The 27847-nt window shown below is 43.3% G+C and overlaps 1 protein-coding gene across 5 annotated transcripts in view; it reads left to right on the forward strand.

The window, feature by feature from the left end:
* COL14A1 (collagen type XIV alpha 1 chain) overlaps nt 1-27847 on the forward strand; it is a 216651-nt gene that overhangs the window by 16031 nt on the left and 172773 nt on the right. For 4 of the 5 annotated variants that reach the window (XM_056522681.1, XM_056522680.1, XM_056522684.1 and 1 more), the window contains exon 3: nt 23055-23180. In XM_056522681.1, the coding sequence (XP_056378656.1) occupies nt 23093-23180 (88 nt within the window). In that variant the 5' untranslated portion in view covers nt 23055-23092. Of the gene's footprint in view, nt 1-6941; nt 7123-23054; nt 23181-27847 lie in introns of all 5 variants that reach the window. The other variant, XM_056522682.1, reaches the window with a different exon arrangement.

Here is a 27847-nt window from a genome sequence, read left to right on the forward strand (position 1 = left end):
GCAGTCATGTTACATCCAGTAGTTTAGATAAGCTCTGATAACACAGTATTTCCTACCTCTTTGTATAAACAACACTTCCCAGATTCTGAGGCCTGCAGAATAGTGAGTGCAGCTCCTCATCAGAATACAGGCTGAAGCTGAGGATCAATACCAAACAAGTCATGGATTTACAGAGCCAATCAACTCACTCAAACATGACATCACTCACCTTAAAGGGGTTATCCAGGTATCGGGAAAAAAGAGCTAATTTCTTTCAATAACAGCTCCCTGTCTGTTCTCAGGTTCAGGGCCGTTTGAAGGAATTTGGGGGCCCCAAGCAAAATGGACATGGAGCCCCCCCCCCCCCCCCTTTGATGTTCACGCACGTCACGCTCTAGGGCCGGCGTCAGGACATAGTAACGCCGGCCCTTGAATTCTGGGAGCGCCATGTGAGCGAACGTCGATACGATGCACATTAGGTGCAGCAGAGTTCACCCCACATTAGGTGCAGCATAGTTCTTCCCACATTAGGTTGGCAGCGTTCCCCACATTAGGCAGGCAGTGTTCCCCCTTAGTAGGGAGGCAGTGTTCCCCCCACATTAAGCAGGCAGTGTTCCCCCCACATTAGGTGCAGCAGTGTTCCCTACCCATACCCCCTGTCCACCCCCCCCCCCCCAGGGCAATTTTTTTTGGTGGAGGTCTGACTGCTGAGACCCCCACCGATCACCTCGGTTGAAGTGGCTCTCCAGCTGTTGGAAAGCTAAAACTCACATCATGTCTGGAGAGCCTCTTGCAATGGGAGATGTAGTTTTGTAACAGCTGGAGAGACACAGATTGCACACAGTTTTACCCATCACTGCAGAACTTACAAGTGACTACAGCTCTGATGGGACAGTCAGGAGAACACACAATGATATCAGTGACCTGAGTGACGTCTTCTGCCTTGAGTGACATCTTCTCTGTTATCTTTTCTTCTTCATCGGGTCCAGAGACCAGGTCTTCCCCCAGCTCCATCTTCTCTGCAGAGTCTGACATCCAGACATCATTGGCTCCTCACTTTGTCAGCAGATCCTCATCTTCTGCATGAAGACAGTAATCATTATAACCTTGCCAGAAAGTGTGCCCTAAATAAAATACTGCCCCACACTGTACCCTGAATATAATACTGCCCCACACCGTACCCTGAGTATAATACTGCTATACACTGTACCCACTAAATATAATCCTGCCACACAATGTACCCTGAACATAATACTGCTATACACTGTACCCTGAATATAATACTGCTACACACTGTAGCCCCTAAATATAATCCTGCCACACACTGTACCCTGAATATAATACTGCCACACACTGTACCCTGAATATAATACTGCCACACACTGTACCCTGAATATAATACTGCCACACACTGTACCCTGAATATAATACTGTCATACACTGTACCCTGAATATAATACTGCCATACACTGTACCCTGAATATAATACTGCCATACACTGTACCCTGAATATGATACTGCTATACACTGTACCCACTAAATATAATACTGCCCCACACTGTACCCTAAATAAAATACTGCCCCACACTGTACCCTGAATAGAATACTGCCATACACTGTACCCTGAATAAAATACTACTATAACCAGGGGGGGTTATGGGGGGGGTGATGAGGAGTGGTGCGGGGGGGGGGGGCACCTCTCATCACCCCATAGCACCCCTCCCTGCATCTCTTATCACCCCCATAACACCCCCTACACCTCTCATGACCCCATAACACCCCCCTGCACCTCTCATGACCCCCATAACACCCCCGCACCTCTCATGACCCCCATAACACCCCCCTGCACCTCTCATCACCCCCATAACACCCCCCATAACATTCCCCATAACACCCCTGCACCTCTTATCACCCCCATAACACCCCTGCACCTCTTATCACCCCCATAACACCCCCCTGCACCTCTTATCACCCCCATAACACCCCCCTGCACCTCTTATCACCCCAAACACCCCTGCACATCTTATCACCCCCATAACACCCCCCTGCACCTCTTATCACCCCAAACACCCCTGCACATCTTATCACCCCCATAACACCCCCCTGCACCTCTTATCACCCCATTAACCCCCCTGCACCTCTTATCACCCCCATAGCCCCCCCTGCTCCTCTTATCACCCACATAACACCCCCCTACACCTCTTATAACCCCCATAACACCCCCACTGCACCTCTTATCACCCCCATAACACCCCCCCTGGCACCTCTTATCACCCCCATAACACCCCCCTGCACCTCTTATCACCCCCATAACCCCCCTGCACCTCCTATCACCCCCATAACACCCCTGCTCCTCTTATCACCCCCATAACACCCCCCTGCACCTCTTATCACCCCATAACACCCCCACTGCACCTCTTATCACCCCCATAACACCCCCACTGCACCTCTTATCACCCCCATAACCCCCCCTGCACCTCCTATCACCCCCATAACCCCCCTGCTCCTCTTATCACCCCCATAACACCCCCCTGCACCTCTTATCACCCCATAACACCCCCACTGCACCTCTTATCACCCCCATAACACCCCCACTGTACCTCTTATCACCCCCATAACACCCCCTGCTCCTCTTATCACCCCATAACCCCCCCTGCACCTCTTATCACCCCCATAACACCCCCTGCTTCTCTTATGACCCCCATAACACCCCCCTGCACCTCTTATCACCCCCCACAACACCCCCCCCCACACACACCTCATCACCAATGTAGTCCCCTAACCACCATACAATACTCCGACCCCCCCATAACACCTCTGCACCTCTTATCACCCCCATAACACCCCCTGCACCTCTTATCACCCCCAACACCCCTGCACATCTTATCACCCCCATAACACCCCCCTGCACCTCTTATCACCCCCAATACCCCCTGCACATCTTATCACCCCCCATAACACCCCCCTGCACCTCTTATCACCCCCATAACCCCCCTGCACCTCTTATCACCCCCATAACCCCCCTGCTCCTCTCATCACCCCCATAACACCCCCTGCACCTCTTATCACCCCCATAACCCCCCTGCACCTCTTATCACCCCCATAACCCCCACTGCACCTCTTATCACCCCCATAACCCCCCTGCACCTCTTATCACCCCCATAACCCCCACTGCACCTCTTATCACCCCCCTAACACCCCCCCTGCACCTCTTAACACCCCCCTAACACCCTCACTGCACCTCTTATCACCCCCACAACACCCCCCCCCCCCCCCACACACACAAACACACACAAACACACACACCTCTCATCACCAATGTAGTCCCCTAACCACCATACAATCCCCTGACCCCCCCCCCCCCCGGGCCAGTTTACTTACCCTGCCACGGATCGTTACAGCGGCGTGAATCTTCTGCTGCTCCTGTCACTGCATGAGGAGGATGCTGGAGGTTCGCGTAGGGACGTAAACATGGACAGGTCAGGTGATCGGAGTGGACGTGCGTGCCTGCGCGGGGCACGTGACGTCTCTACTCCCATCAGCCCTTGACCTGTCCGGCCCTGTGCTTTGTTTCTTAAGGGGCCCGCGCCCTACAAAGGTAATTTAATTGAAATGTGCGGGCCCCCCGGAAGTGCCCTGTCGCTACTGGATGTGCACCGGCTCTGCTCAGGGCCCCGACCCAGCTGGGGGCCCCAAGCAGTTGCTTGGTTTGCCGGTCCAGTAGCGACGGGCCTGCCCAGGTTGTGTGTGGTATCAAAACTTGGCTCCATTCACTTCAATGGAACTGAGCTGCAGAACCACACCCAAACTGGAGACAGACAGGGAGCAGTTTTTTGACAGTAATTAGCTCTGTTTATATATTTATATTCCCCTTAAAACAAATGTAGCAGAGGGGAACTCAGTTCATTCCACTCTGCTGAGCATGAGGGTTACCTGCGTGAGATTATTTTATTAATGTTCATAGATTTTGGTGTCAGAATTATTTCTATGCATTCAACCTGTTAAAAAACAATATCCATGCAATGACTAAACTGTATGTTTCCCATAAATTCCCTTCTATAACTACAGCTGAAGAACAGCAAGCAACACTGTACTGCCCCCAGTGCTGAAATTGTTGCATTTTAAGACAATAGAACATTGCTCCCAACCAGGGTGCCTCCATCTGTTGCAGAACTACAACTCCCAGCATACCAGGACAGCCTTTGGCTGGAAGTTGTAGTTTTGCAACAACTGAAGGCACACTGGTTGGGAAACACTGCAATAGAAAATATAGTTACATGGTTACTGTCAGATCGAACCGCCTCCCTAAAGATGTAAAGGTCACAGAGCATGCTAAGACTGCTTTAGCATTCATGTGAATGGGACAGCTTGTATTCTCTATTGTTGCCTATGTCCATGAATCCTGCAGTAAAGCATACCTGTAAATGATGTTAAAGGGGTACTCTGGTGGAAAACGTATTATTTTTTTTTTTTAAAATCAACTGTTGCCAGAAAGTTACCGTATATACTTGAGTATAAGCCGACACGAATATAAGCCGAGGCCCCTAATTTCACCCCAAAAACCCAGGAAAAGTTATTGACTTTATCGAGTATAAGCCTAGGGTGGGAAATACATAATCCCTCCATGTCATCATCCAGACCCCCGTCATTAACACCCTCATCATCATCACCCTGTCATCATTCCCCCTTCATCATCATCACCTGTCATCATCCCCCCTCTTCATCATCACCCTTTCATCATTCCCCCTTCATCATTACCCTGTCATCATCCCCCCTTCATCATCCCCCCTTCATCATTACCCTGTCATCATCCCCCCTTCATCATCCCCCCTTCATCATTACCCTGTCATCATCCCCCCTTCATCATCCCCCCTTCATCATTACCCTGTCATCATCCCCCCTTCATCATCCCCCCTTCATCATTACCCTGTCATCATCCCCCCTTTCATCATTACTCTGTCATCATCCCCCCTTCATCATTACCCTGTCATCATCCCCCCTTTCATCATTACTCTGTCATCATCCCCCCTTCATCATTACCCTGTCATCATCCCCCCTTCATCATTACCCTGTCATCATCCCCCCTTCATCATCCCCCCTTCATCATTACCCTGTCATCATCCCCCCTTTCATCATTACTCTGTCATCATCCCCCCTTCATCATTACCCTGTCATCATCCCCCCCTTCATCATCTCCCCCTTCATCATTACTCTGTCATCATCCCCCCTTCATCATTACCCTGTCATCATCCCCCCCTTCATCATTACCCTGTCATCATCCCCCTTCATCATCCCCCCCTTCATCATTACCCTGTCATCATCCCACACCACCCCCTTCATCATCACCGCTTGTCAATGTCTGATTTAACAGTGGTCTTCAACCTGCTGACCTCCAGATGTTCCAAAACTACAACTCTCAGCATGCCCGGACAGCCATCGGCTGTCCGGGCATGCTTGGAATTGTAGTTTTGAAACATCTGGAGGTCCGCAGGTTGAAGACCACTGCCCGGGCCTTCGTCATCATCCAGCACCCATCCCCCCCTTAGTTTTGTACTCACCTCCGCTCGGCGGGACGTTCGGGTGAGCTGGTCCGGGCCATCTGTACTGCAGGGACCTTCCGGTGGGGAGGGATAGTCATTCCGGGCTGTCCATCTTCACCGGGGGGGCCTCTTCTCCGCGCTTCGCGCCTGGCCCCGGAATAATGACGTTGCCTTGACGACAACGCACAGGGACGCAACGTCCCTGTGCGTTGTCGTCAAGGCAACGTCATTATTCCGGGCCCGAAGCACGGAGAAGAGGCCCCCCCAAGAAGATGGACAGCCCGGAATGAGCAGGAAGTGGCCCAGCAGGCACAACGACATTAGAAGCCTGGCAGGGCCGGCTTCCGCCCTACTTCCTGTATGCTGCGTTCCCTCTCGGAGTACAGGGGAAGGACAGCAGCCTCTCAGTCTCCTCCTCTCTGTTTGGCTAGGCACGTGCCATACAGAGAGGAGGAACGTCGGAGGACTGAGCTGCTGTGCCCTGCAGGGATCTGCAGGGAGCTGTGCTGAGTATGCGATTTCGGACTCCAGGTCGCTAGGCCGGCGTGAGTCCGAAATTACTTAAAAAACTGACTCCTAGGGAGACCCCTAGTGGCCAAGAGTTCAAACACAAAAAACACATAAAAGCATAATTTTTTTAAAATAGAAACCAATTAGAAAATTAATCTATACATATTAAACTATAAAATATTAAAACATTTTTTGATGAGAGGTACTCTTTTACATGTGACAACCATTATCATGTGATCAATAACCATGTGACCATATCAAAGGTCCTTCACACATAATATACAATTATACAGATTATAGGGGTACAGTGTAGGTGAGCCCTGGGGACGTGCAGGGACTGAAGCTGACAGGACTGTGAGATGCATATCCCGTACTGGGACATCATACCCCCCAATCTCCTGAACGGGGCCCTGGCAGTCTGCTGGAAGCTGTTGTTTTGACCCCTGCAGAAAGCCGTGGCCGACACGCCTCCTCTATGCCTCTGTGTATGATACATGAAGGGGGCATGTTGGGCACCGTTCCGTGCGAGGGGTTGGCACGCCCTCTTCCAGCAGAATGCCGGGGCCCCGTGATCTATAACTTATCCCCTATCCTTTAGATAGTGCTATTCAAGTGAATGGGACTGAGCTGCAGTACCAGGTGAAGCCACAACTGTATGAATGTCGCTGTTAAAATAATCAAGCAGGTTGGTAGTTGTGCCGGATGTTGAACCTATGACTTCTATTGGAATTGTACATTAATGTGAAAATCCAAAAATCACGTTATGTGCTCGTTCTCTCCAGTAATAAAAATCAGGCATCTTTAAAACATGAAGACTTAAAGAATTTAAGTTTGCTTATATGGTGCTGCATAGGCTATTATTAGAGAATAATGTAGAGGTTCTTGTGTATGTGTTGTGCTTTCCTGTTTGAGCAGATGTAGCAGGCATGGGATAGGGTAGATACAATTCCATCATAGAAAAGACTTGATAATGCTTTCCCATGAATCCTCTGCCGAAGGGTGTGGTGTTTGATCACTGCGCCTGATCATTTAAATAGGCTGCTGGTGCTGGGGTTTACCCGGGTGAACTTGTTAGACTCATAAGTGGGTTAAGGTCAGTTCACATTATGTGCAGTTTGATGTGTTTTCTTATTTAAAGTGACCTATAATCACAATTAAGATTTGAAGCTCTGTTCTCTGGTTACATTTTAATGAATTGTTTTACACAATTTATTGAACTTTATCTGTTTCTGCTGAGAATTTACAAAATCATGTTAACATTATTTAATATTATTACTGTGATTTGCGATGGCACCTTTCTGCAGCAGTTTTGTGTAAATCATGAGAAAAAAGTGAAAAAAAAAAAGAAATTCAATGTGTTGAAACAGCTCCAGGAGAGGGGAATAACTACTCTATGTCCTGATACCATAGAGATAGAAGCAGCAGTATACAGATAGAGCTACAGGGGAGGTGTGTAACTACTATATGTCCTGATCCCATAGAAATAGCAACAGTATACAGATAGAACTGGAGGGGAGGTGTATAACTTACATGTATCTTTACCCTATAGAGATAGCAGCAGCAGTGTACAGATAGAGCTGGGAGGGAGGAGTCTGGGAGCAGCTTGGAGGGGTTCCCATAGGTATGATGTTATTGTGTTGTTCGCAGGAAGTCAGCTGACCCAGGGCTCACAACTTCCTATGACACATTAAGCACTTGGGTTTTCTGTGGGTCAGAGTGGTCATCACATGACCCAGTTACAGTAATGAAATGCATAGATGTAGCTGTGATGGAATAAAACAAATGGAGCTGTAGGATAAGTGATGGTCAGTGTGCATGATGTGTGAAAAAAAACAAAAGGACAACAAACAAACACAAAGAAAATGTTTAAACTTTTTTTTTAAATAATAAACATTAAATCAGTTTTATTTAAAACCAAAAAAAGAGAAGTTTAAAGGGGTACTCCGGTGAAAAACTTTTTTTTTTTTTTTAATCAACTGGTGCCAGAAAGTTAAACAGATTTGTAAATCGCTTCTATTAAAAAATCTTAATCCTTCCTGTACTTATTAGCTGCTGAGTACTACATGGAAATTATTTTCCGTTTGAAACACAGAGCTGTCTGCTGACATCACGAGCACAGTGCTCTCTGCTGACATTTCTGTCCATTTTAGGAAGTGTCCAGAGTAGGAGAAAATCCCCATAGCGAACATATGCTGCTCTGGGCAGTTCCTAAAATGGACAGAGATGTCAGCAGAGAGCACTGTGCTCGTGATGTCAGCAGAGAGCACTGTGCTCATGATCTCAGCAGACAGCTCTGTGTTTCAAAAGGAAAAAATTTAGTATTCAGCAGCTAATAAGTACAGGAAGGATTAAGATTTTTTAATAGAAGTAATTTACAAATCTGTTTCACTTTCTGGCACCAGTTGAGATATATATATATATATATATATATATATATATATATATATATAAAAAAAAGTTTTTCACCGGAGTACCCCTTTAATTTTTACAGCTTATACGTTGTGGTTACAGTGAGCTATAATAATACAGTCCTACGTAAAACTACAGACAAACTGCAGTAATCATACCATTGTGCCAAGTGAAAACCTGAGCTCAGCTACACAATATAGAATCACATGGTAATACAGTCAATGAGGCCGATTATATAATCGGGGTGGCCGCCGCCAGCATCTTATAACAGGTTAATACAGTTTATAGAATCAGGTATGCGCTATCCAGGTATGTCTGTCAGTGGTTATACAATCTCCATAAATCTCACCGTGACACGTGGCAATGAAGGGATCGCTCCTAACCTAAGGCAGTGTAACGCAACCTGGGACTCTCCAGCTGTTGTAAAACTACACCTCCCATCATACCTGGACATTTTCAAATTATTAGATTTATTTTTATATTATCTTATTTATTTTTTTCATATATCTTTATAGAGGTTGGAGCTCATGTTTTCTGATACAGAGTTCCAAATCCCCTGCATGTAGATGGAAGTGTGTGATAAAATGATTGCTGCCTGCAGTCGCCACTAGGGGGAGCTTAGGAGCTTGCTGCATACTGTTTTAGTACTGAATTCAGTGTAGTTGATGAGTTCTTCTCCAGAAAATCTGTTTCTATTGCAGTGTTTTCCAAACAATGTGACTCCAGCTGTTGCAAACCTACAACAACCAGCATGCCCGGACAGCCTTCGGCTGTCCGGGCATTCTGGTTGTTGTAGTTTTGCAACAGCTAGAGATAAACTGTTTGGAAACCACTGCTCTATTGTCATCTCTAGGTAACTAACTTGTAAGTCAGCACGTGCTAAATTATCATATCCTGATATCTTCAGCCTTCATCTGTCATTGCATGATGGGAGTTGTTGTTTTGCCGCACATGGTGAGCCAACTATAGGGTTAAAATTCAAAACAAACACACTCTATTTCGGGTAAGATCCACAAAACTACAGTCTACAGATGGATTCTGTATTGGTTGACATTCCCAGTCATGTTTTAAGGCTCTGTGATGGGTTGCACAGTGACATATAGGGAAGCTACCTCTAGGGGGCACTAGAAAGTGTTCTCCCTTTCTGAAGAAAAAGCTTATTTACATACAGTGGTCCCTCAACTTACAATATTAATCGGTTCCAGGACGACCATTGTGTGTTGAAACCATTGTATGTTGAGACCATAACTCTATGGAAACCTGGTAATTGGTTCTGAAGCCACCAAAATGTCATCCAAAAATAGGAAAAAGTGAGGATTAAACAAATAAAAAGTAGATAACTAATAGAGGTAAAGCAAGTCAAAGTAACATAGTAACATAGTTCATAAGGTTGAAAAAAGACCAAAGTCCACCAAGTTCATCCTATATCTCTAATGAGTCCCTACTGTGTTGATCCAGAGGAAGGAAAAAAAAAAACTCTCATACTAGAGGTAAAAATTCCTTCCCGACTCCAAATATGGCCTCAGAATAAATCAACGTTCTGTCCCTATAATCTAGTATCCATAACCAGCAATGTTATTATTCCCCAAAAATGCATCCAGACCCGTTTTAAATTCTTTTACAGAGTTCCCCATGACCACCTCCTCCGGAAGAGAATTCCACAGTCTCACTGCTCTTACAGTAAAGAACCCCCGTCTGTGCTGGTGTAGAAACCTTCTTTCCTCTAGACGTAGAGGATGCCCCCTTGTTATAGATACAGTCCTGGGTATAAATAGATCATGGGAGAGATCTCTGTACTGTCCCCTATATATTTATACATAGTTATTAGGTCTCCCCCAAGCCTTCTTTTTTCTAAACTAAATAACCCCAATTCTGATAATCTTTCTGGGTACTGTAGTCCTCCCATTCCCCGTATTACCCTGGTTGCCCATCTTTGAACCCTCTCCAGCTCCACTATATCTTTCTTGTACACTGGTGCCCAGTACTGTACACAGTATTCTATGTGTGGTCTGACTAGTGATTTGTACAGCGGTAGAATTATTTCCTTGTCGTGGGCATCTATGCCCCTATTGATGCCCCCCATGATTTTATTTGCCTTGGCAGCAGCTGCCCGACACTGGTCTCTACAGCTAAATTTACTATTGACTAAGACTCCCAAGTCCTTTTCCACATCAGTTGTCCCAAGTGTTCTCCCATTGAATACATAATCCCAGCCCGGATTTTTCCTCCCCATGTGCATTACCTTACATTTATCAGTGTTGAACCTCATCTGCCACTTCTCAGCCCAAACCTCCAACCTATCCAGATCCATTTGTAACAGTGCACTGTCCTCTATAGTGTTAACCGCTTTACAGAGTTTAGTATCATCTGCAAAGATTGCTACTTTACTATTCAACCCCTCTACAAGGTCATTAATGAATATATTTTTTTTTTAAAAAGGACCCAAAACTGAGCCCTGTGGTCCCCACTAGCAACAGTCACCCAATCAGAATAAGTACCATTAATAACCACCCTCTGTTTCCTATCACTGAGCCAGTTACTTACCCACTTGCACACATTCTCCCCCAGCCCCATCCTTCTCATTTTATGCAACAACCTTTTATGTGGCACCGTATCAAATGCTTAGGAAAAATCCAGATATACAACATCCAGCGATTCCCCCTGGTCGAGTCTGGAGCTCACCTCCTCATAAAAGCTGATCAGGTTAGTTTGACAGGACCGATCCCTCATAAAGCCATGCTGATATGGAGTCATACATTTATTTTATCAAGATACCTCAAAATAGCATCTCTTAGAAAACCCAAAAACAATTTACATACAACGGAGGTTAAACAAACTGGGTCACCTTTCACCCCTTTTTAAATATTGGCACCACATTTGCCATGCGCCAGTCCTGGGGAACAGTCCCGGTTACCATAGAGTCCCTGAATATTAAAAATAGGGGTCTGTCTATTACATTACGTAATTCCTTTAGAACACGGGGGTGAATGCCATCTGGACCTGATGATTTGTCTATTTTGATTTTTTGTAGGCGGCACTGTACTTCTTCCTGGGTAGACAGGTGACCTGTACTTCTTCCTGGGTTAGTTTACTGGGGAGTTTACCTTATCTCACTGTATTTCACCTCACATTTCATTTTCCTCGGTGAATACAGTGGAGAAGAATTTGTTTAGTATATTTGCTTTTTTCTGATCCTGTCTCTAATTTCTTCCTCATCATTTTTCAAAGGGCCTACACTTTCATTTTTAACCTTTTTGCTATTTATATATTTAAGGAACATGTTGGGGTTAGTTTTACTCTCTTTGTCAATAAATCTTTCTGTCTCTATTTTTGCAGCTTTTATCTGTTTTTTTACATATTTTACATTTTTCTCTATAGCTATTTAATGCTTGTTCACTGTTGTCCTGTTTTAGTAGTTTAAATGCTTAATTTTTGTCATTTATTCATCCATATTTGGTTTCTTTTATTTCTGACCCTTTTATTCCCATAGGGTATGTACATCTTACAGTGAGAATTTAAGATATTTTTAAAAGTCTCCCATTTAGTGTCAGTATTCTTGTTTTTGAGGACATTATCCCATTTTATATTGTTAAGGCCTTCTCTGAGTTGGTCAAACTTTGCCTTCCTAAATTTCATTGTTTTTGTGGCCCCTCGAGAGATTCCCTTATTGAAGAACAAGTTATAATGTACAGTGGGGATCAAAAGTTTGGGCACCCCAGGTAAAAATTTGTATTAATGTTCATAAAGAAGCCAAGGAAAGATGGAAAAATCTCCAAAAGGCATCAAATTACAGATGAGACATTCTTATAATATGTCAACAAAAGTTAGATTTTATTTCCACCATTTACACTTTCAAAATAACAAAAAAACAAAAAAATGGCATCTGCAAAAGTTTGGGCACCCTGCAGAGTTTATATCTTGTACTGCCCCCTTTGGCAAGTATCACAGCTTGTAAACACTTTTTGTAGCCAGCCAAGAGTCTTTCAATTCTTGTTTGAGGTATCTTTGCCCATTCTTCCTTACAAAGGTCTTCCAGTTCTTTGAGATTTCTGGGCTGTCTGTCACACACTGCTCTTTTAAGGTCTATCCATAGATTTTCAATTATGTTGAGGTCAGGAGATTGTGAAGACCATGGTAAAACCTTCAGTTTACGCCTCTTGATGTAATCCCCTGTGGATTTCGAGGTGTGTTTAGGATCATTATCCATTTGTGGAAGCCATCCTCTCTTTAACTTCAGCTTTTTCACAGATGGCATCAAATTAGCATCCAAAATTTGCTGAAATTTTATTGAATCCATCTTTCCTTCTACTCGTGAGATATTCCTTGTGACACTGGCTGCAATACAACCCCAAAGCATGATTGATCCATCCCCATGCTTAACGGTTGGGCAGAGGTTCTTTTCATTAAATTCTGTTCCCCTTCTTCTCCAAATGTACCTTTGCTCATTCCAGCCAAAAGGTTCAATTTTAACCTCATGGGTCCACAGAACTTGTTTCCAAAATGCATCAGGCTTGTCTATATGTTCAGTAAAGTTCAAATGCTGATTTTTGTGGTGAGGACGTAGAAGAGGTTTTCTTCTGATGACTCTTCCATGAAGACCATATTTGTACAAGTATCTCTTTATAGTGGAATAGTGTACCATAACTCCAGTGTCTGCCAGATCTTTCTGGAGGGATTGTGCAGTCAAACGTGGGTTTTGAATTGTTTTTCTCACAATCCTGCGAGCTGTTCTGGCTGATATTTTTCTTGGTCTTCTAGATCTTGCTTTAACTTCCACTGTTCCTGATGACTGCCATTTATTAATTACATTCCGAACAGAGTATATTGACATCTGAAAACGTTTTTCTATCTTCTTATAGCCTTCTCCAGCTTTGTGAGCGTCAACTATTTTCAGTTTCAGATTTCTAGACAACTGCTTAGAAGAACCCATGGTGCTGATTGTTGGGGCAAGGTCAGATGAGTCTGGGCATTTAAAACCTTTGAGATTGACATCACCTGGTCTTCCCAGATGATGAGTGAGAACAATCCATGACACTGGCAGGTCTCAGCTTTGCAAAGGGGGCAGTGCATGCTATAAATTCTGCAGGGTGCCCAAACTTTTGCAGATGCCATTTTTTTGTTTTCTGTTATTTTGAAAGTGTAAATTATGGAAATAAAATCTAACTTTTGTTGACATATTATAAGAATGTCTAATCTGTAATTTGATGCCTTTTGGAGATTTGTCCATCTTTCCTTGGCTTCTTTATGCACATTAATACAAATTTTTACCTGGGGTGCTCAAACTTTTGATCCCCACTGTATTATATTATGATCACTATTTCCTAGGGGTCCTTCTACTTGCACATTAGTTACTCTGTCAGGTCTGTTGGTTAATATTAAGTCTAGTAGGGCGCCCCCTCTGGTCGAGCCCTGCACCATTTGAGACAGATAATTGTCTTTAGCTATAGTCAGAAACCGGTTTCCTTTATGAGATTCACAGGTCTCAGTCTCCCAGCTTATATCAGGATAGTTAAAGGGGTTCTCGGGGCCTTACACATCTTATCCCCTATCCAAAGGATAGGGGATAAAATGCCTGATCGCGGGAGTCCCGCCACGGGGGACCCCAGGGATCATGCACGCTTCACCCCGTTTGTAATCAGTCCCCTGAGCGTGTTTGCTCCAGGTCTGATTACGGGCGACCACCGTGCCGGCGGCGTGTGACGTCACGCCTCCGCCCCCGTGTGATGTCACGCTCTGCCCCTCAATGCAAGACTACGGGAGGGGCGTGACAGCTATCACGCCCCCTCCCGTAGGCTTGCATTGAGGGGCGGAGGAGTGACGTCACACGCCGCCGGCCCGGTGGTCGCCTGTAATCAGACCCGGGGACTGATTACAAACGGGGTGCCGCGTGCAAGATCCCGGGGGTCCCCAGTGGCGGGACTCCCGTGATCAGGCATCTTATCCCCTATCCTTTGGATAGGGGAAAAGATGTGTAAGCACCGGAGAACCCCTTTAAAGTCCCCCATTATTATCACCTCATTCTGACTTGCTGCCTTGTTTATTTGCCTCAGTAATCGATCTTCTGCCTCTTCCATTATGTTTGGTGACATATATCAAACCCCTATCAAATTTTTTTTTTTATCTCCATATATTTCTACCCATGATGACTCCACATTATCGCTTCCCTCCCGTATATCCTCCCGCAGTGCGGCGTTCAGACTCGATTTCACGTAAAGACAAACTCCTCCCCCTTTCTGTTTGTCCGATCCTTCCTGAATAGACTATAACCCTGTATGTTGACCGCCCAGTCACAGCTATCGTCCAACCAAGTTCTACCCACTATGTCATAATTCTCCTCAGACATCAACCACTCCAGTTACTCTGTTTTATGCAATTCAATGGTTTATATTTTTCCTTCCTATGAAGCTTATCCCTATTAACTATTCTAACCCCTCCACCCACTCCACCCCCAGATACATTAATAAGTTCCCCCTCTCAATCTACACTATCTTCCCCCTCTACGTTGTAGGTTCCCTCCCCCCAGTCCCTAGTTTAAACACTCCTCCACCCTTCTAGCCATCTTCTCCCCAAGCACAGCTGCACCCTCCCCATTGAGGTACAGCCTGTCCCTACGGTAGAGCCGGTATCCGACAGCAAAGTCGGCCCAGTTCTCCATTAACCCAAACCCCTCCTTCCTACCAAAACCCCTCCTTCCTACACCAGCTTCTGAGTCTCTCCCGCTGCCTCTCTGGTGTGGCTCGTGGAACCGGTAATATTTCAGAAAATATTACCTTGGAGGTCCTTGCCTTAAGCTTGCGGCCTAAGTCCCTGAAATCATTTTTAAGGACACTCCACCTACCTCTTTGTCATTGGTGCCAATATGTACCATGACTGATGGGTCCTCTCCAGCCCCACCCAGCAACCTGTCAACCCGATCCGTGATGTGCCGAACTCGAGTGCCAGAAAGACAACACACTGTTTGGCGATCCCGGTCTTTGTGACAGATTGCCCTGTCTGTCCCCCTAATAATTGAGTCCCCTACTACCAGTACCTGTCTGGCCTGCCCTGCACTCTTCCCTCCCTCCTTACTGAAGCAGACACTCCCCTGGCGGTCAGAGGCAGAGTCCTGCTGCAGTACCGCTAGCTCAAAAATGGCATCCCCCTTATCTGCCAACCGGGCAAACATGTTGGGGTGTGCCAGTCCTTACATATAATAGTAAGAAAGATCTGCTGGAAGCTGTAAATCACTGTAGAGGACAGTGATTCTTCAGGGTCCTATACAGTACACACAGTGGGGGAAATTTATCAAAACCTGTGCAAAGAAAAAGTTGCCCATAGCAACCAATCAGATCACTTCTTTCATTTTGCAGAGACCTTGTTTAAAATGAAAGAAGCGAGCTGATTGGTTGCTTTGGGCAACTGGGCAAATTTTCCTCTGCACAGGTTTTGATAAATCTCCCTCAGTGTCCTAAAAAAGTAACATGGAGCCACCCTCACCTGGTGTTCATAGGAGCAGCTAACCCTGGCACAGGTAAAGAGTACAGAACATGTAATACCTCCCTGTACTGTAGGGGGCGCTACCAGACACCAGTCAGTGCATACACTTCAGTAATACAGGGGTTTTACCAGTGAAATGCCCATTCTGATTGGTCAGCTCTTCCAGCCATTGACATGTTACACAGATCTGGACTGTAACCTGAGGTCACTGTACATTTTTTACCCATTGGGCATTGCTTCTAAGACTATGGGGGAGATTTATCAAAACCTGTCCAGAGGAAAAGTTGCTGAGTTGCCCATAGCAACCAATCAGATCGCTTCTTTCATTTATCAAAGGCCTTTTCAAAAATGCAAGAATCGATCTGATTGGTTGCTATGGGCAATTAAGCAAATTTTCCTCTGGACAGGTTTTGATAAACCTCCCCCATATGTTCACAAGGTGGAATTTCTGCACAGAAAAGCAGACTTGCATTGAGGGGACGGGGCGTGACGTCACACGGGGGCGGAGTCATGACATCACGGACTTCCATTCCCGCGATCGCGACCCAGACCCTCCAGCGCTTCCGGACAAGAAAAAGGTGGGTGCCGCATGCTATATTGCGAGGGTCCCCAGCGGCGGGACCCCCGCGATCAGACATCTTATCCCCTATCCTTTGGATAGGGGATAAGATGTCTAGGGGTGGAGTAACCCTTTAAGTGGAATTTCTGTGCTTCAACAGGACTCCGAACAGAATTCTGCAAAATTTAAAGAAACGTCTTACAATTTTGCGGAACCTGGAATGCCAAATTTTCCACTGGGGAAATGATGCTGTGTAGTTGGGAGGCTATGGCAGAATTTCTATGCAGAATTCCTTTGAAAAATTCTGCTCTGAAATTCCAGCCAAACTTACTGCACATTAACTTCAATGGGGATTGCACTGTCCCATTCACACAGCGGAATTCACACATTCCGGATTCCGCAAAATTTCACCACGCAGCACCCCGTTAGAATCAGTGCCCGGAGCATGTTCGCTCCGGGTCTGATTACTGGTGATCACGGGGCCGGAGCATACTGACGTCACGGCCCCGCCCCGTGTGACGTCACTCCCCGCCCCTCAATGCAAGCCTATGGGAGGGGGCGTGACAGCTGTCACGCCCCCTCTCATAGGCTTGCATTGAGGGGGTGGAGGGTGATGTCACACAGGGGCGGAATCTGTGTTTTAAAAGCACAGAAATGCCGCCTGAATTAAGGTGAAATTTCTCAAAACTGCGCAAATTCCGCACTCGGCTTTTCTGTGCGGAATTTGAGTGGAATAGAAGAAATTCCACCGTGTGAACATAGCTGGACAGTGCAATCCCCATTTAAATGAAAGTGCAGTAAATTTTGCGGAATTTCCAAGCAGAATTTTCCGGCAGAATTCTGCATGGAAATGTCATCATGTGAACATGGCCTAAGGCTCCATACACCAGCTGGGTTTCTTCAATGTGAACCAGTGCCTTTCAAAAGTTTAAAGGAGTACTCCGGGATATGAAATCTATCCCCGGCCCTATCCTAAGGATAGGGGATAAGTTTCAGATCGCGGGGGTCCCACTGTCGGGATCCCACAATCTCCCATACGGGGCCTGGCAGCCTAACGGAAGGGGGCGTGTTGACCACCGCACGAAGCAGCGGCTGACACACCCCCTCAATACAACTCTAAGGTAGAGCCGGAGCGCTGCATCTGGCAATCTCCAGCCCTCCCATAGCGCTGTATTGAGGGGGCGTGTCATGCAGTGGTCAACATGTGCTTTTAGGCAGGAGACCCGGGGCCCTGTACGGGGAGAGCACGGGGGTCCCAGCGGTCGACACCCCATCCCCCCGTGATCTGAAACTTAGGGGATCATTTTTTATATCCTGGAATACTCCTTTAATACAAAATATATGCAGGGAGCTCCAAATTGCCCAGGGTTCTAAAACAGTTGGTCCCCACCCAGACACCATCCAGGATATGCCGGTGGTGTAGTCCTTGTTATTGTCACCAAACACAATGCAAAATGACACCATTTTTAGGATCTCCATAATCCATAGACAAATAATTATTTGTACCCTATTTATATGTTATTGACCTAATATTTTTTGCAACCTCATTTTTACTGATTACGGCAGACAATGCGCGTGAAATAAAATCCCTGGGTGAATTTTCCCCTGTGGCCTGACAGCTGCTGTTCTGAGGACAGGTGGGGGTCTCGCCTCCGGTGTCCCCCTCCGACTAAGGTAATTGGGGAGGGACAGGACTATAGGAGAAAATAAAGACAGAGATGGCGCTGATAGTGCCATTACCGGGTGGTTACAGAACTAAGGAAAGAGGAAACTGCTCACCCTTATGTGCAGGCACAACACTGTTAAAGGGGTTTTCCAGGAAAAAACTTTTTTTTATATCTATATCAACTGGCTCCAGCAAGATAAACAGATTTGTAATTTACTTCTATTAAACAAATCTTAATCCTTTCAGTACTTATGAGCTTCTGAAGTTAAGGTTGTTCTTTTCTGTCTAAGTGCTCTCTGATGACACCTGTCTCGGGAACCGTCCAGTTTAGAAGCAAATCCCCATAGCAAACCTCTTCTAAACTGGGTGGTTCCCGAGACACGTGTCATCAGAGAGCAACCTAGATAGAAAAGAACAACCTTAACTTCAGAAGCTCATAAGTACTGAAAGGATTAAGATTTTTTAATAGAAGTAATTTACAAATCTGTTTAACTTTCTGGAGCCAGTTGATATATATATATATATATATATATATATATATATATATATAAGTTTTTTCCTGGATAACCCCTTTAAGAGGACTGGTAAGATCACTATATTTTTTACTAGCTTCCTTGTCATATGTGGATATCAGGTTTTGGGAAGTGCATATGTCATCTATGGAAAGCTGGGTGAGATATGAGGAATCTAGGAAATAGTTAAATCCCTGACAAGGCTTATCTCACTAGGGGCTTCTGTAAGTCCTGTTATTGCTTTTCTTATGGGGTGAAAGGCAGGTTTGGTAGTGGGGTGTTTTTATCCCCTTCCTGGGCCACTCCAAGTTTTTCAGCACATGTGCTGAAGACAGCTCATCACTGGGCTTTAAAGGGGTACTCTGGTGGAAAACATTATTTTTTTTTTTTTTAAATCAACTGGTGCCATAAAGCTGAACAGATTTGTAAAATTCTTCTATTTAAAATGTTTAACCCTTCCAGTACTTATCAGCTGCTGTATCTTCCACAGGAAGTTCTTTTCTTTTTTAATTTATTTTCTGTCTGACCACAGTCCTCTCTGCTGACACCTCTGTCCATGTCAGAAACTGTCCAGAGCAGGAGCAAATCCCCGTAGCAAACCTCTCCTGCTCTGGGGCAGTTCCTGACATGGACAGAGGTGTCAGCAGAGAGCACTGTGGTCAGATTGGAAAGAAATTCAAAAAGAGAAGGACTTCCTCTGTAGTATACAGCAGCTGGTAAGTACTGGAAGGATTAAGATTTTTAAATAGAAGTAATTTACAAATCTGTTTATCTTTCTGGCACCAGTTGATTGTTTTCTACCAGAGTACCCCCTTGAAGACTAGGAGAGAGTCAGTCTGCAAGTTAGGCAGTCGGGACCCTGCACCACTGATGGGAGATATAGGGGGGTATTTATCAATTTTGCCTGTTGACAGTTTCTTTTTACCCTTTTTTTTTCACTTTGGTTTTCGTGAACATGCACCAGATTTATCATTTGGTGCAAGTTGTTAGTAATTTTGGCTCAAATGTTGAAATCAGCCGTTCACAGCGCCTTTTACACAAAACTTACCCCCACAGAGGACGCGTATTTTACCCTGTAGAGCAGCCATTTCGGAGTCCCTCCTGCAGTATATCAGCAAGCGACATGAGTTATTATCTTTTGTGGGGTTTATAGTCACCATGTGAAATGGATTTTATTTTCAACTTGGGTATTTTTTTTTTTTTTGTTACTTTAATGCAGTGGTCTTCAACCTGCGGACCTCCAGATGTTGCAAAACTACAATTCCCAGCATGCCCGGACAGCCGTTGGCTGTCCGGGCATGCTGGGAGTTGTACTTTTGCAACATCTGGAGGTCCGCAGGTTGCAGACCACTGCTTTAGTGCTTTACCTTTCCTGAACCTGTGCGGCCATGTCCAATCCTGGCTCAACGGAGGGTGAAGGTTCCTCAGAGACAACTATGTCGCAGGATAGTATTGCGCAGCCCCGGAGGCGTCGCTGCTTTCACCAAAAAAATTTTTTAATGTATTTTGACGCCTTTACATTTTTTGACATTGGTATGTGTGTTTTCCATGTGCAAAATTTTTTTGGCGGTGATTTGCGCCAAAAAACGGGATTTGCGCCAAAGATCGATTGGCGCAAATGATGAATTTACTGACTAAAGTTAAAATCACACACAGGACCGTGTGATTTTGAGAAAGTTGTAAAAATGACAGTGGAGAAGATGCGCCAAACTGTGGCGCAAAAAGACACTGCAACAAAGTATTGCGCCAAAGTTACGGGGGAAAAAAAACACATAAATCCTTTGATAAATACCCCCCTCCCCCCCATAGTCCTGAAGGGAAATTGTGACTGAAGTGAGTAAGACATTATTGATTTATTATTGATTATTGAGTTTAAATGGTACTTGCGTGTTCTTGTCCCTGATTGCCAGTTTGCTGCTATTTGACTGGATCTACTGAGCTGCCGCACTATATTTTAGAGCAGGAAAAAAGACTCCGTCTGGAGGACCCAGCATGTTGTCCGACCATATAAAGCACTGCAGGGAAATTAAAAGATTTCTACCTCCTCTTGCAGAGAGAGGAAGTTGAGTCTCATCACTGCGCCTGTAAATCTATATATCTGCTTCTAGTGCTGGAGGGCTGCATCACTAATGACTATATAATGCTGCCTACGTTTCCCAATCCTCTAGCTGTGGGTGTGATGTTTGAACATTGCGCCTGGTCATGTAATTAGGCTGCTGGTGCTGGAGTTTATACGGGTCAACGGGGAGGTGTATAACTACTCTATATCTTGATCCCATAGAGACAGCAGCAGTATACAGATAGAGCTGGAGGGGAGGTGCATAACAACTATATATCCTGATCCCATAGAAATAGCAGCAGTATACAGATAGAGCTGGAGAGGAGGTGTATAACTACTCTATATCTTGATCCCATAGAGACAGCAGCAGTATACAGATAGAGCTGGAGGGGAGGTGCATAACAACTATATATCCTGATCCCATAGAAATAGCAGCAGTATACAGATAGAGCTGGAGGGGAGGTGTATAGCTAAGATATATATATATATATATATATATATATATATATATATAATCTCATGAATCTCTATAGAAAGCAGCAGCAGTATACATATAGAGCTAAAGGGAAGTTGAATAACTACTATCTATCCTGATGCCATCGAGATAGCAGCATTATACAGCTAGATCTGAGGGGAGGTGAGTAACTACTATATAAACTGATCTCATAGAGATGGCAGCAGTACACAGATAAAGCTAGGAGGAGAGGTGTATAACTACTATGTATCCTGATCCCATATACATAACAGCAGCAGTATACAGATAGAGCTGGGAGGGGAGGTGTATAACTACTATAAACCCTGATCCCATGCAGATAACATCAGTATACAGATAGAGATGGAGGGGAGGTGTATAACTATTATATATCCTGATCTCATAAAGATAGCAGCAGCGGTATACAGATAGAGCTGGGAGGGGAGGGGTCTGGGAACTGCTAGGAGAAATCTAATAGGTGATGTTGTTCTCCTGTAGTTCACAGAAAGTCAGCTGACCCGAGACTTTATTTCCTTTGACAGATTAAGCCATGTATCTTTCAGAGGATAATGGTGGTGATCACATGACGAATTAGAGTAATGAAATGCTTAGATTCAGCTGTGCTGGAATGAAACAAATGGTGCTGTACGATTAGTGAGTGTACGATTAGTGAGTGTACGATTAGTGAGTGTACGATTAGTGAGTGTACGATTAGTGAGTGTACGGTGGTGAGTGTACGATTAGCGAGTGTACGGTGGTGAGTGTACGATTAGCGAGTGTACGGTGGTGAGTGTATGATTAGTGAGTGTACAGTGGTGAGTGTACGATTAGTGAGTGTACGATGGTGAGTGTACGATTAGTGAGTGTACGATTAGTGAGTGTACGGTGGTGAGTGTACGATTAGCGAGTGTACGGTGGTGAGTGTACGATTAGCGAGTGTACGGTGGTGAGTGTATGATTAGTGAGTGTACAGTGGTGAGTGTACGATTAGTGAGTGTACGATTAGTGAGTGTACGGTGGTGAGTGTACGATTAGTGAGTGTACGATTAGTGAGTGTACAGTGGTGAGTGTACGATTAGTGAGTGTATGATTATTGAGTGTACGGTGGTGAGTGTACGATTAGCGAGTGTACGATTAGTGAGTGTATGATTAGTGAGTGTACGGTGGGAGTGTACGATTAGTGAATGTACGATGGTGAGTGTACGATTAGTGAATGTACGGTGGTGAGTGTACGATTAGTGAGTGTATGGTGGTGAGTGTACGATTAGTGAGTGTATGGTGGTGAGTGTACGATTAGTGAGTGTATGATTAGTGAGTGTGCGACGGTGAGTGCACGATTAGTGAGTGTACGATTAGTGAGTGTACGATTAGTGAGTGTATGATTAGTGAGTGTACGGTGGTGAGTGTACGATTAGTGAGTGTACGGTGGTGAGTGTACGATTAGCGAGTGTACGGTGGTGAGTGTACGATTAGCGAGTGTACGGTGGTGAGTGTATGATTAGTGAGTGTACAGTGGTGAGTGTACGATTAGTGAGTGTACGATTAGTGAGTGTACGGTGGTGAGTGTACGATTAGTGAGTGTACGATTAGTGAGTGTACGGTGGTGAGTGTACGATTAGTGAGTGTATGATTATTGAGTGTACGGTGGTGAGTGTACGATTAGCGAGTGTACGATTAGTGAGTGTATGATTAGTGAGTGTACGATTAGTGAGTGTGCATGACATGGTGTAAAACAAAACAAAACCCCAGAGTGCTTCTTTACTGTACCCGATGAAACAAGCCAAAGCCCAGTTCAGCTCTGCTACATCTGTATTGCCATGTGACATAATTATTTAGCACTGATAACCTATGTGTATATATATATTTTCATAGACTTGCTGACTGGGTTCCAGTGGATAAATATAAATAAAATGAGGACGCAGCACAGCGTACACACGGCGGTCTTGGTGTCGCTCCTGGCGGTGACATTTTTCTTATCCAATCTTGGGCAGAGTCAAGGTAATTATATATTATCATCGTTATATTGTGTATTATATTCCTCAGTTATCTGGTGTGCAGAGGTCAAAGAGATCTGAAGTTATTATGTAGAGGAATATTATCATGTATATGTGTATATACTGTATATATTATGTTATTTATACCTCTATAGATCTGCATTATACATTGTTCTGTTCTTTATTGGTAGCTGATTATTATTATTATTATGTATATGTTTATATATTATCTGATTTATTCCTCTATGGATCTGCATTATACATTGTTCTGTTCTTTATTGGTAGCTGATTATTATTATTATTATGTATATGTTTATATATTATCTGATTTATTCCTCTATGGATCTGCATTATACATTGTTCTGTTCTTTATTGCTAGCTGAATATTATTATGCATATGAGTATATACTGTATATATTATCTGATTTATTCCTCTATAGATCTGCATTATACATTGTTCTGTTCTTTATTGCTAGCTGAATATTATTATGCATATGAGTATATACTGTATATATCATCTGATTTATTCCTCTATAGATCTGCATTATACATTGTTCTGTTCTTTATTGGTAGATGAATATTATCATTATGTATATGTGTATATACTGTATATATTATGTTATTTATACCTCTCGGATCTGCATTATACATTGTTCTCTTCTTTATTGGTAGATGAATATTATTATTATGTATATGTGTATGTACTGTATATATTGTGTTATTTATTCCTCTATAGATCTGCATTATACATTGTTCTGTTCTTTATTAGTAGCTGAATATTATTATTATTATGTATATGTGTATATATTGTGTTATTTATACCTCTATGGATCTGCATTATACTTTGTTCTCTTTATTGGTAGCTGAATATTATTATGTATATGAGTATATACTGTATATCATCTGAATTATTCCTCTATGGATCTGCATTATACATTGTTCTGTTCTATTGGTAGCTGATTATTATTATTATTATGTCTATACTGTATATATATCATCTGATTTATTCCTCTATGGATCTGCATTATACATTGTTCTGTTCTTTATTGGTAGCTGAATATTATTATGTATATGAGTATATACTGTATATATATCATCTGATTTATTCCTCTATGGATCTGCATTATACATTGTTCTGTTCTTTATTTCTAGCTGAATATTATCATATCTTTGTGTATATACTGTATATATCATCCGATTTATACTTCTATGGCAGTGTTTCCCAATCAGGGTGCCTCCAGCTGTTGCAAAACTACAACTCCCAGCATGCCCGGACAGCCTTCGGCTGTCCGGGCATGCTGGAAGTTGTAGTTTTGCAACAGCAGGAGGCACCGTGATTGGGAAACACTGCACTATGGATCTGCATTATACATTGTTCTCTTCTTTATTGGTAGATGAATATTATTATGTATATGAGTATATACTGTATATATTATCTGAATTATTCCTCTATGGATCTGCATTATACATTGTTCTGTTCTTTATTGGTAGATGATTATTATTATGTATATGAGTATATACTGTATATATATCATCTGATTTATTCATTGTTCTGTTTTTCTTTACTGTTTGATGAATATTATCATGTATATTAGAGATGAGCGAACTTACAGTAAATTGGATTCGTCACGAACTTCTCGGCTCGGCAGTTGATGACTTATCCTGCATAAATTAGTTCAGTTTCAGGTGCTCCCGTGGGCTGGAAAAGGTGGATACATTCCTAGGAGACTCTTTCCTAGGACTGTATCCACCTTTTCCAGCCCACTGGAGCACCGGAAAGCTGAACTAATTTATGCAGGGAAAGTCATCAACTGCCGAGCCGAGAAGTTCGTGACGAATCGAATTTACTGTAAGTTCGTTCATCTCTATTCACTTGGTATAAGTAATAATTTTCTTTTTACCTTTACAGTGTAATACAATTATTGTTGGGTTTATCTTAAAGGGGTACTCCAGTGGAAAACAATTTCTTTCAAATCAACTGGTGCCAGAAAGTTAAAAAGATTTGTAAATTACTTGTATTAAAAAATCTTAATCCTTCCAGTACTTATTAGCTGCTGAATACTACAGAGGAAATTATTTTCTTTTTGGAACACAGAGCTCTCTGCTGACATCACGAGCACAGTGCTCTCTGCTGACATCTCTGTCCATTTCAAGAACTGTCCAGAGTAGGAGAAAATCCCCATAGCAAACATATGCTGCTCTGGACAGTTCCTAAAACAGAGATGTCAGCAGAGAGCACTGTGGTCGTGATGTCAGCAGAGAGCACTGTGTTCCAAAAAGAAAATAATTTCCTCTGTAGTATTCAACAGCTAATAAGTACTGTAAGGATTAAGATTTTTTTAATAGAAGTAATTTACAAATCTGTTTAACTTTCTGGCACCAGTTGATTTAAAAAAATAAAAAAAAAGTTTTCCACCGGAGTACCCCTTTAAACAGATTTGTAAATTACTTCTATAAAAAAAAAATCTTAACCCTTCCAGTACTTATCAGCTGCTGTATGCGCCACAAGAAGTCAAGTTGTTCTTTTCTGTCTGGCCACAGTGCTCTCTGCTGACACCTCCGTCCATGTCAGGAACTGTCCAGAGCAGGAGAGGTTTGCTATGGGGATTTGCTCCTGCTCTGGACAGTTCCTGGTATGAACAGAGGTGTCAGCAGAGAGCACTGTGGTCGCACAGAAGAGAACTGTGCAACTTCCTCTGGAGCATACAGCAGCTGATAAGTACTGGAAGGATTACATTTTTTTTTAATAGAAGTAATTTACAAATCTGTTTAACTTTCTGGAGCCAGTTGATATAAAAAAAAAATTGGTTTCCACCGGAGTACCCCTTTAATGTATGATTATCATTATAGTAGGTGGTAACAAGATGTCAGCAATGTTGTACTGTATCATGTGAACTTGGGTTTACAGATTCCGTTTAGCGTATAAAAAAGAATGAATCAGAAGTATTTAGCTATTCTTAATGCATCATTGGTGAATCAACAGATACATAAATCTAAGGCTATACCATGTGGTTTACATTTTTTACAAGACATATACCGTGCAGTATTCTTTTTTTTAAGAGTTGCATGACGTGCAGCATACCTTCTCTTAACTTATAATGTGTAAGCAGTGCAGTAGACATTTTTTTTTTAAAACATATGCTATGCAGTATACTTTTTTTTGTAAAGGGTATGCTGCACAGTTTACTTCTTTTTGTAAAACGTATGCCGCGCAGTATACTTTTTCTTGTTTAACGTATGTCGTGCAGTATACTTTTTTCTGTAAAGCGTATATGTCGCGCAGTATACTTTTTTCTGTAAAGCGTATGTCGCGCAGTATACTTTTTTCTGTAAAGCGTATGTCGCGCAGTATACTTTTTTCTGTAAAGCGTATGTCGTGCAGTATACTTTTTTTTGTAAAGCATATGTCGTGCTGTATACTTTTTTCTGTAAAGCGTATGTCGCGCAGTATACTTTTTTCTGTAAAGCGTATGTCGCGCAGTATACTTTTTTCTGTAAAGCGTATGTCGTGCAGTATACTTTTTTTTGTAAAGCATATGTCGTGCTGTATACTTTTTTCTGTAAAGCGTATGTTGTGCTGTATACTTTTTTCTGTAAAGCGTATGTCATGCTGTATACTTTTTTCTGTAAAGCGTATGTCGCGCAGTATACTTTTTTTCTGTAAAGCGTATGTCGTGCAGTATACTTTTTTTCCCTGAAACATATGCCGCACAGTATACTTTTTCTTAATTTATAATGTGTATGCGTTGCGGTATACATTTTTTTATAGGCCTATATCGGACAGTATATATTTTTCAAATATTAGTTGTTGTTTTTAAAGCCAACGCAAAGAAGTGGCACTCTTAAGCGTAATGAACCAAATAGTGATTTCTTCACCCATCCAATTACAAAAGAAACATTTTGATCCTAGAATTGGGATTTTTTTCAAGCCTCTGGAGTGTCGCTTCCTTGCACTGGGTTCGGATATTTCATGGGACCACGAGTCAGGCCTATTGAAGCTAGAGTTAGACTTATTAGGCTAGAAGTCCTGCACTGTGCCTATTCTACTTGATTTGCGGACATATTTTATAAGAGGCGTATGCTGTGCAGTATACTTTTCTTTGTAATGTTTATGCCGTGCTGTATATTCTTCTTTGTAATGCGTATGCAGTGCAGTATACTTTCCTTCGTAATGCGTATACAGTGCAGTATACTTTCCTTTGTAATGCGTATGCCGTGCAGGATACTTTTTTCTTTGTAATGCGTATGCCATGCAGCATACTCTTCTTTGTAATGCGTATGCCATGCAGTATACTTTTCTTTGTAATGCGTATGCGGTGCAGTATACTCTTCTTTGTAATGCATATGCCTATGCAGTATACTTTTCTTTGTAATGCGTATGCCGTGCAGTATACTTTTCTTTGTAATGCGTATGCCGTGCAGTATACTCTTCTTTGTAATGCGTATGCCGTGCAGTATACTCTTCTTTGTACTGCATATGCTGTGCAGTATACTTTTCTTTGTAATGTTTATGCCGTGCTGTATATTCTTCTTTGTAATGCGTATGCAGTGCAGTATACTTTCCTTCGTAATGCGTATACAGTGCAGTATACTTTCCTTTGTAATGCGTATGCCGTGCAGGATACTTTTTTCTTCGTAATGCGTATGCCATGCAGTATACTCTTCTTTGTA

This window comes from Hyla sarda, chromosome 5, assembly GCF_029499605.1.
Source record: "Hyla sarda isolate aHylSar1 chromosome 5, aHylSar1.hap1, whole genome shotgun sequence".
NCBI lineage: Eukaryota > Metazoa > Chordata > Amphibia > Anura > Hylidae > Hyla > Hyla sarda.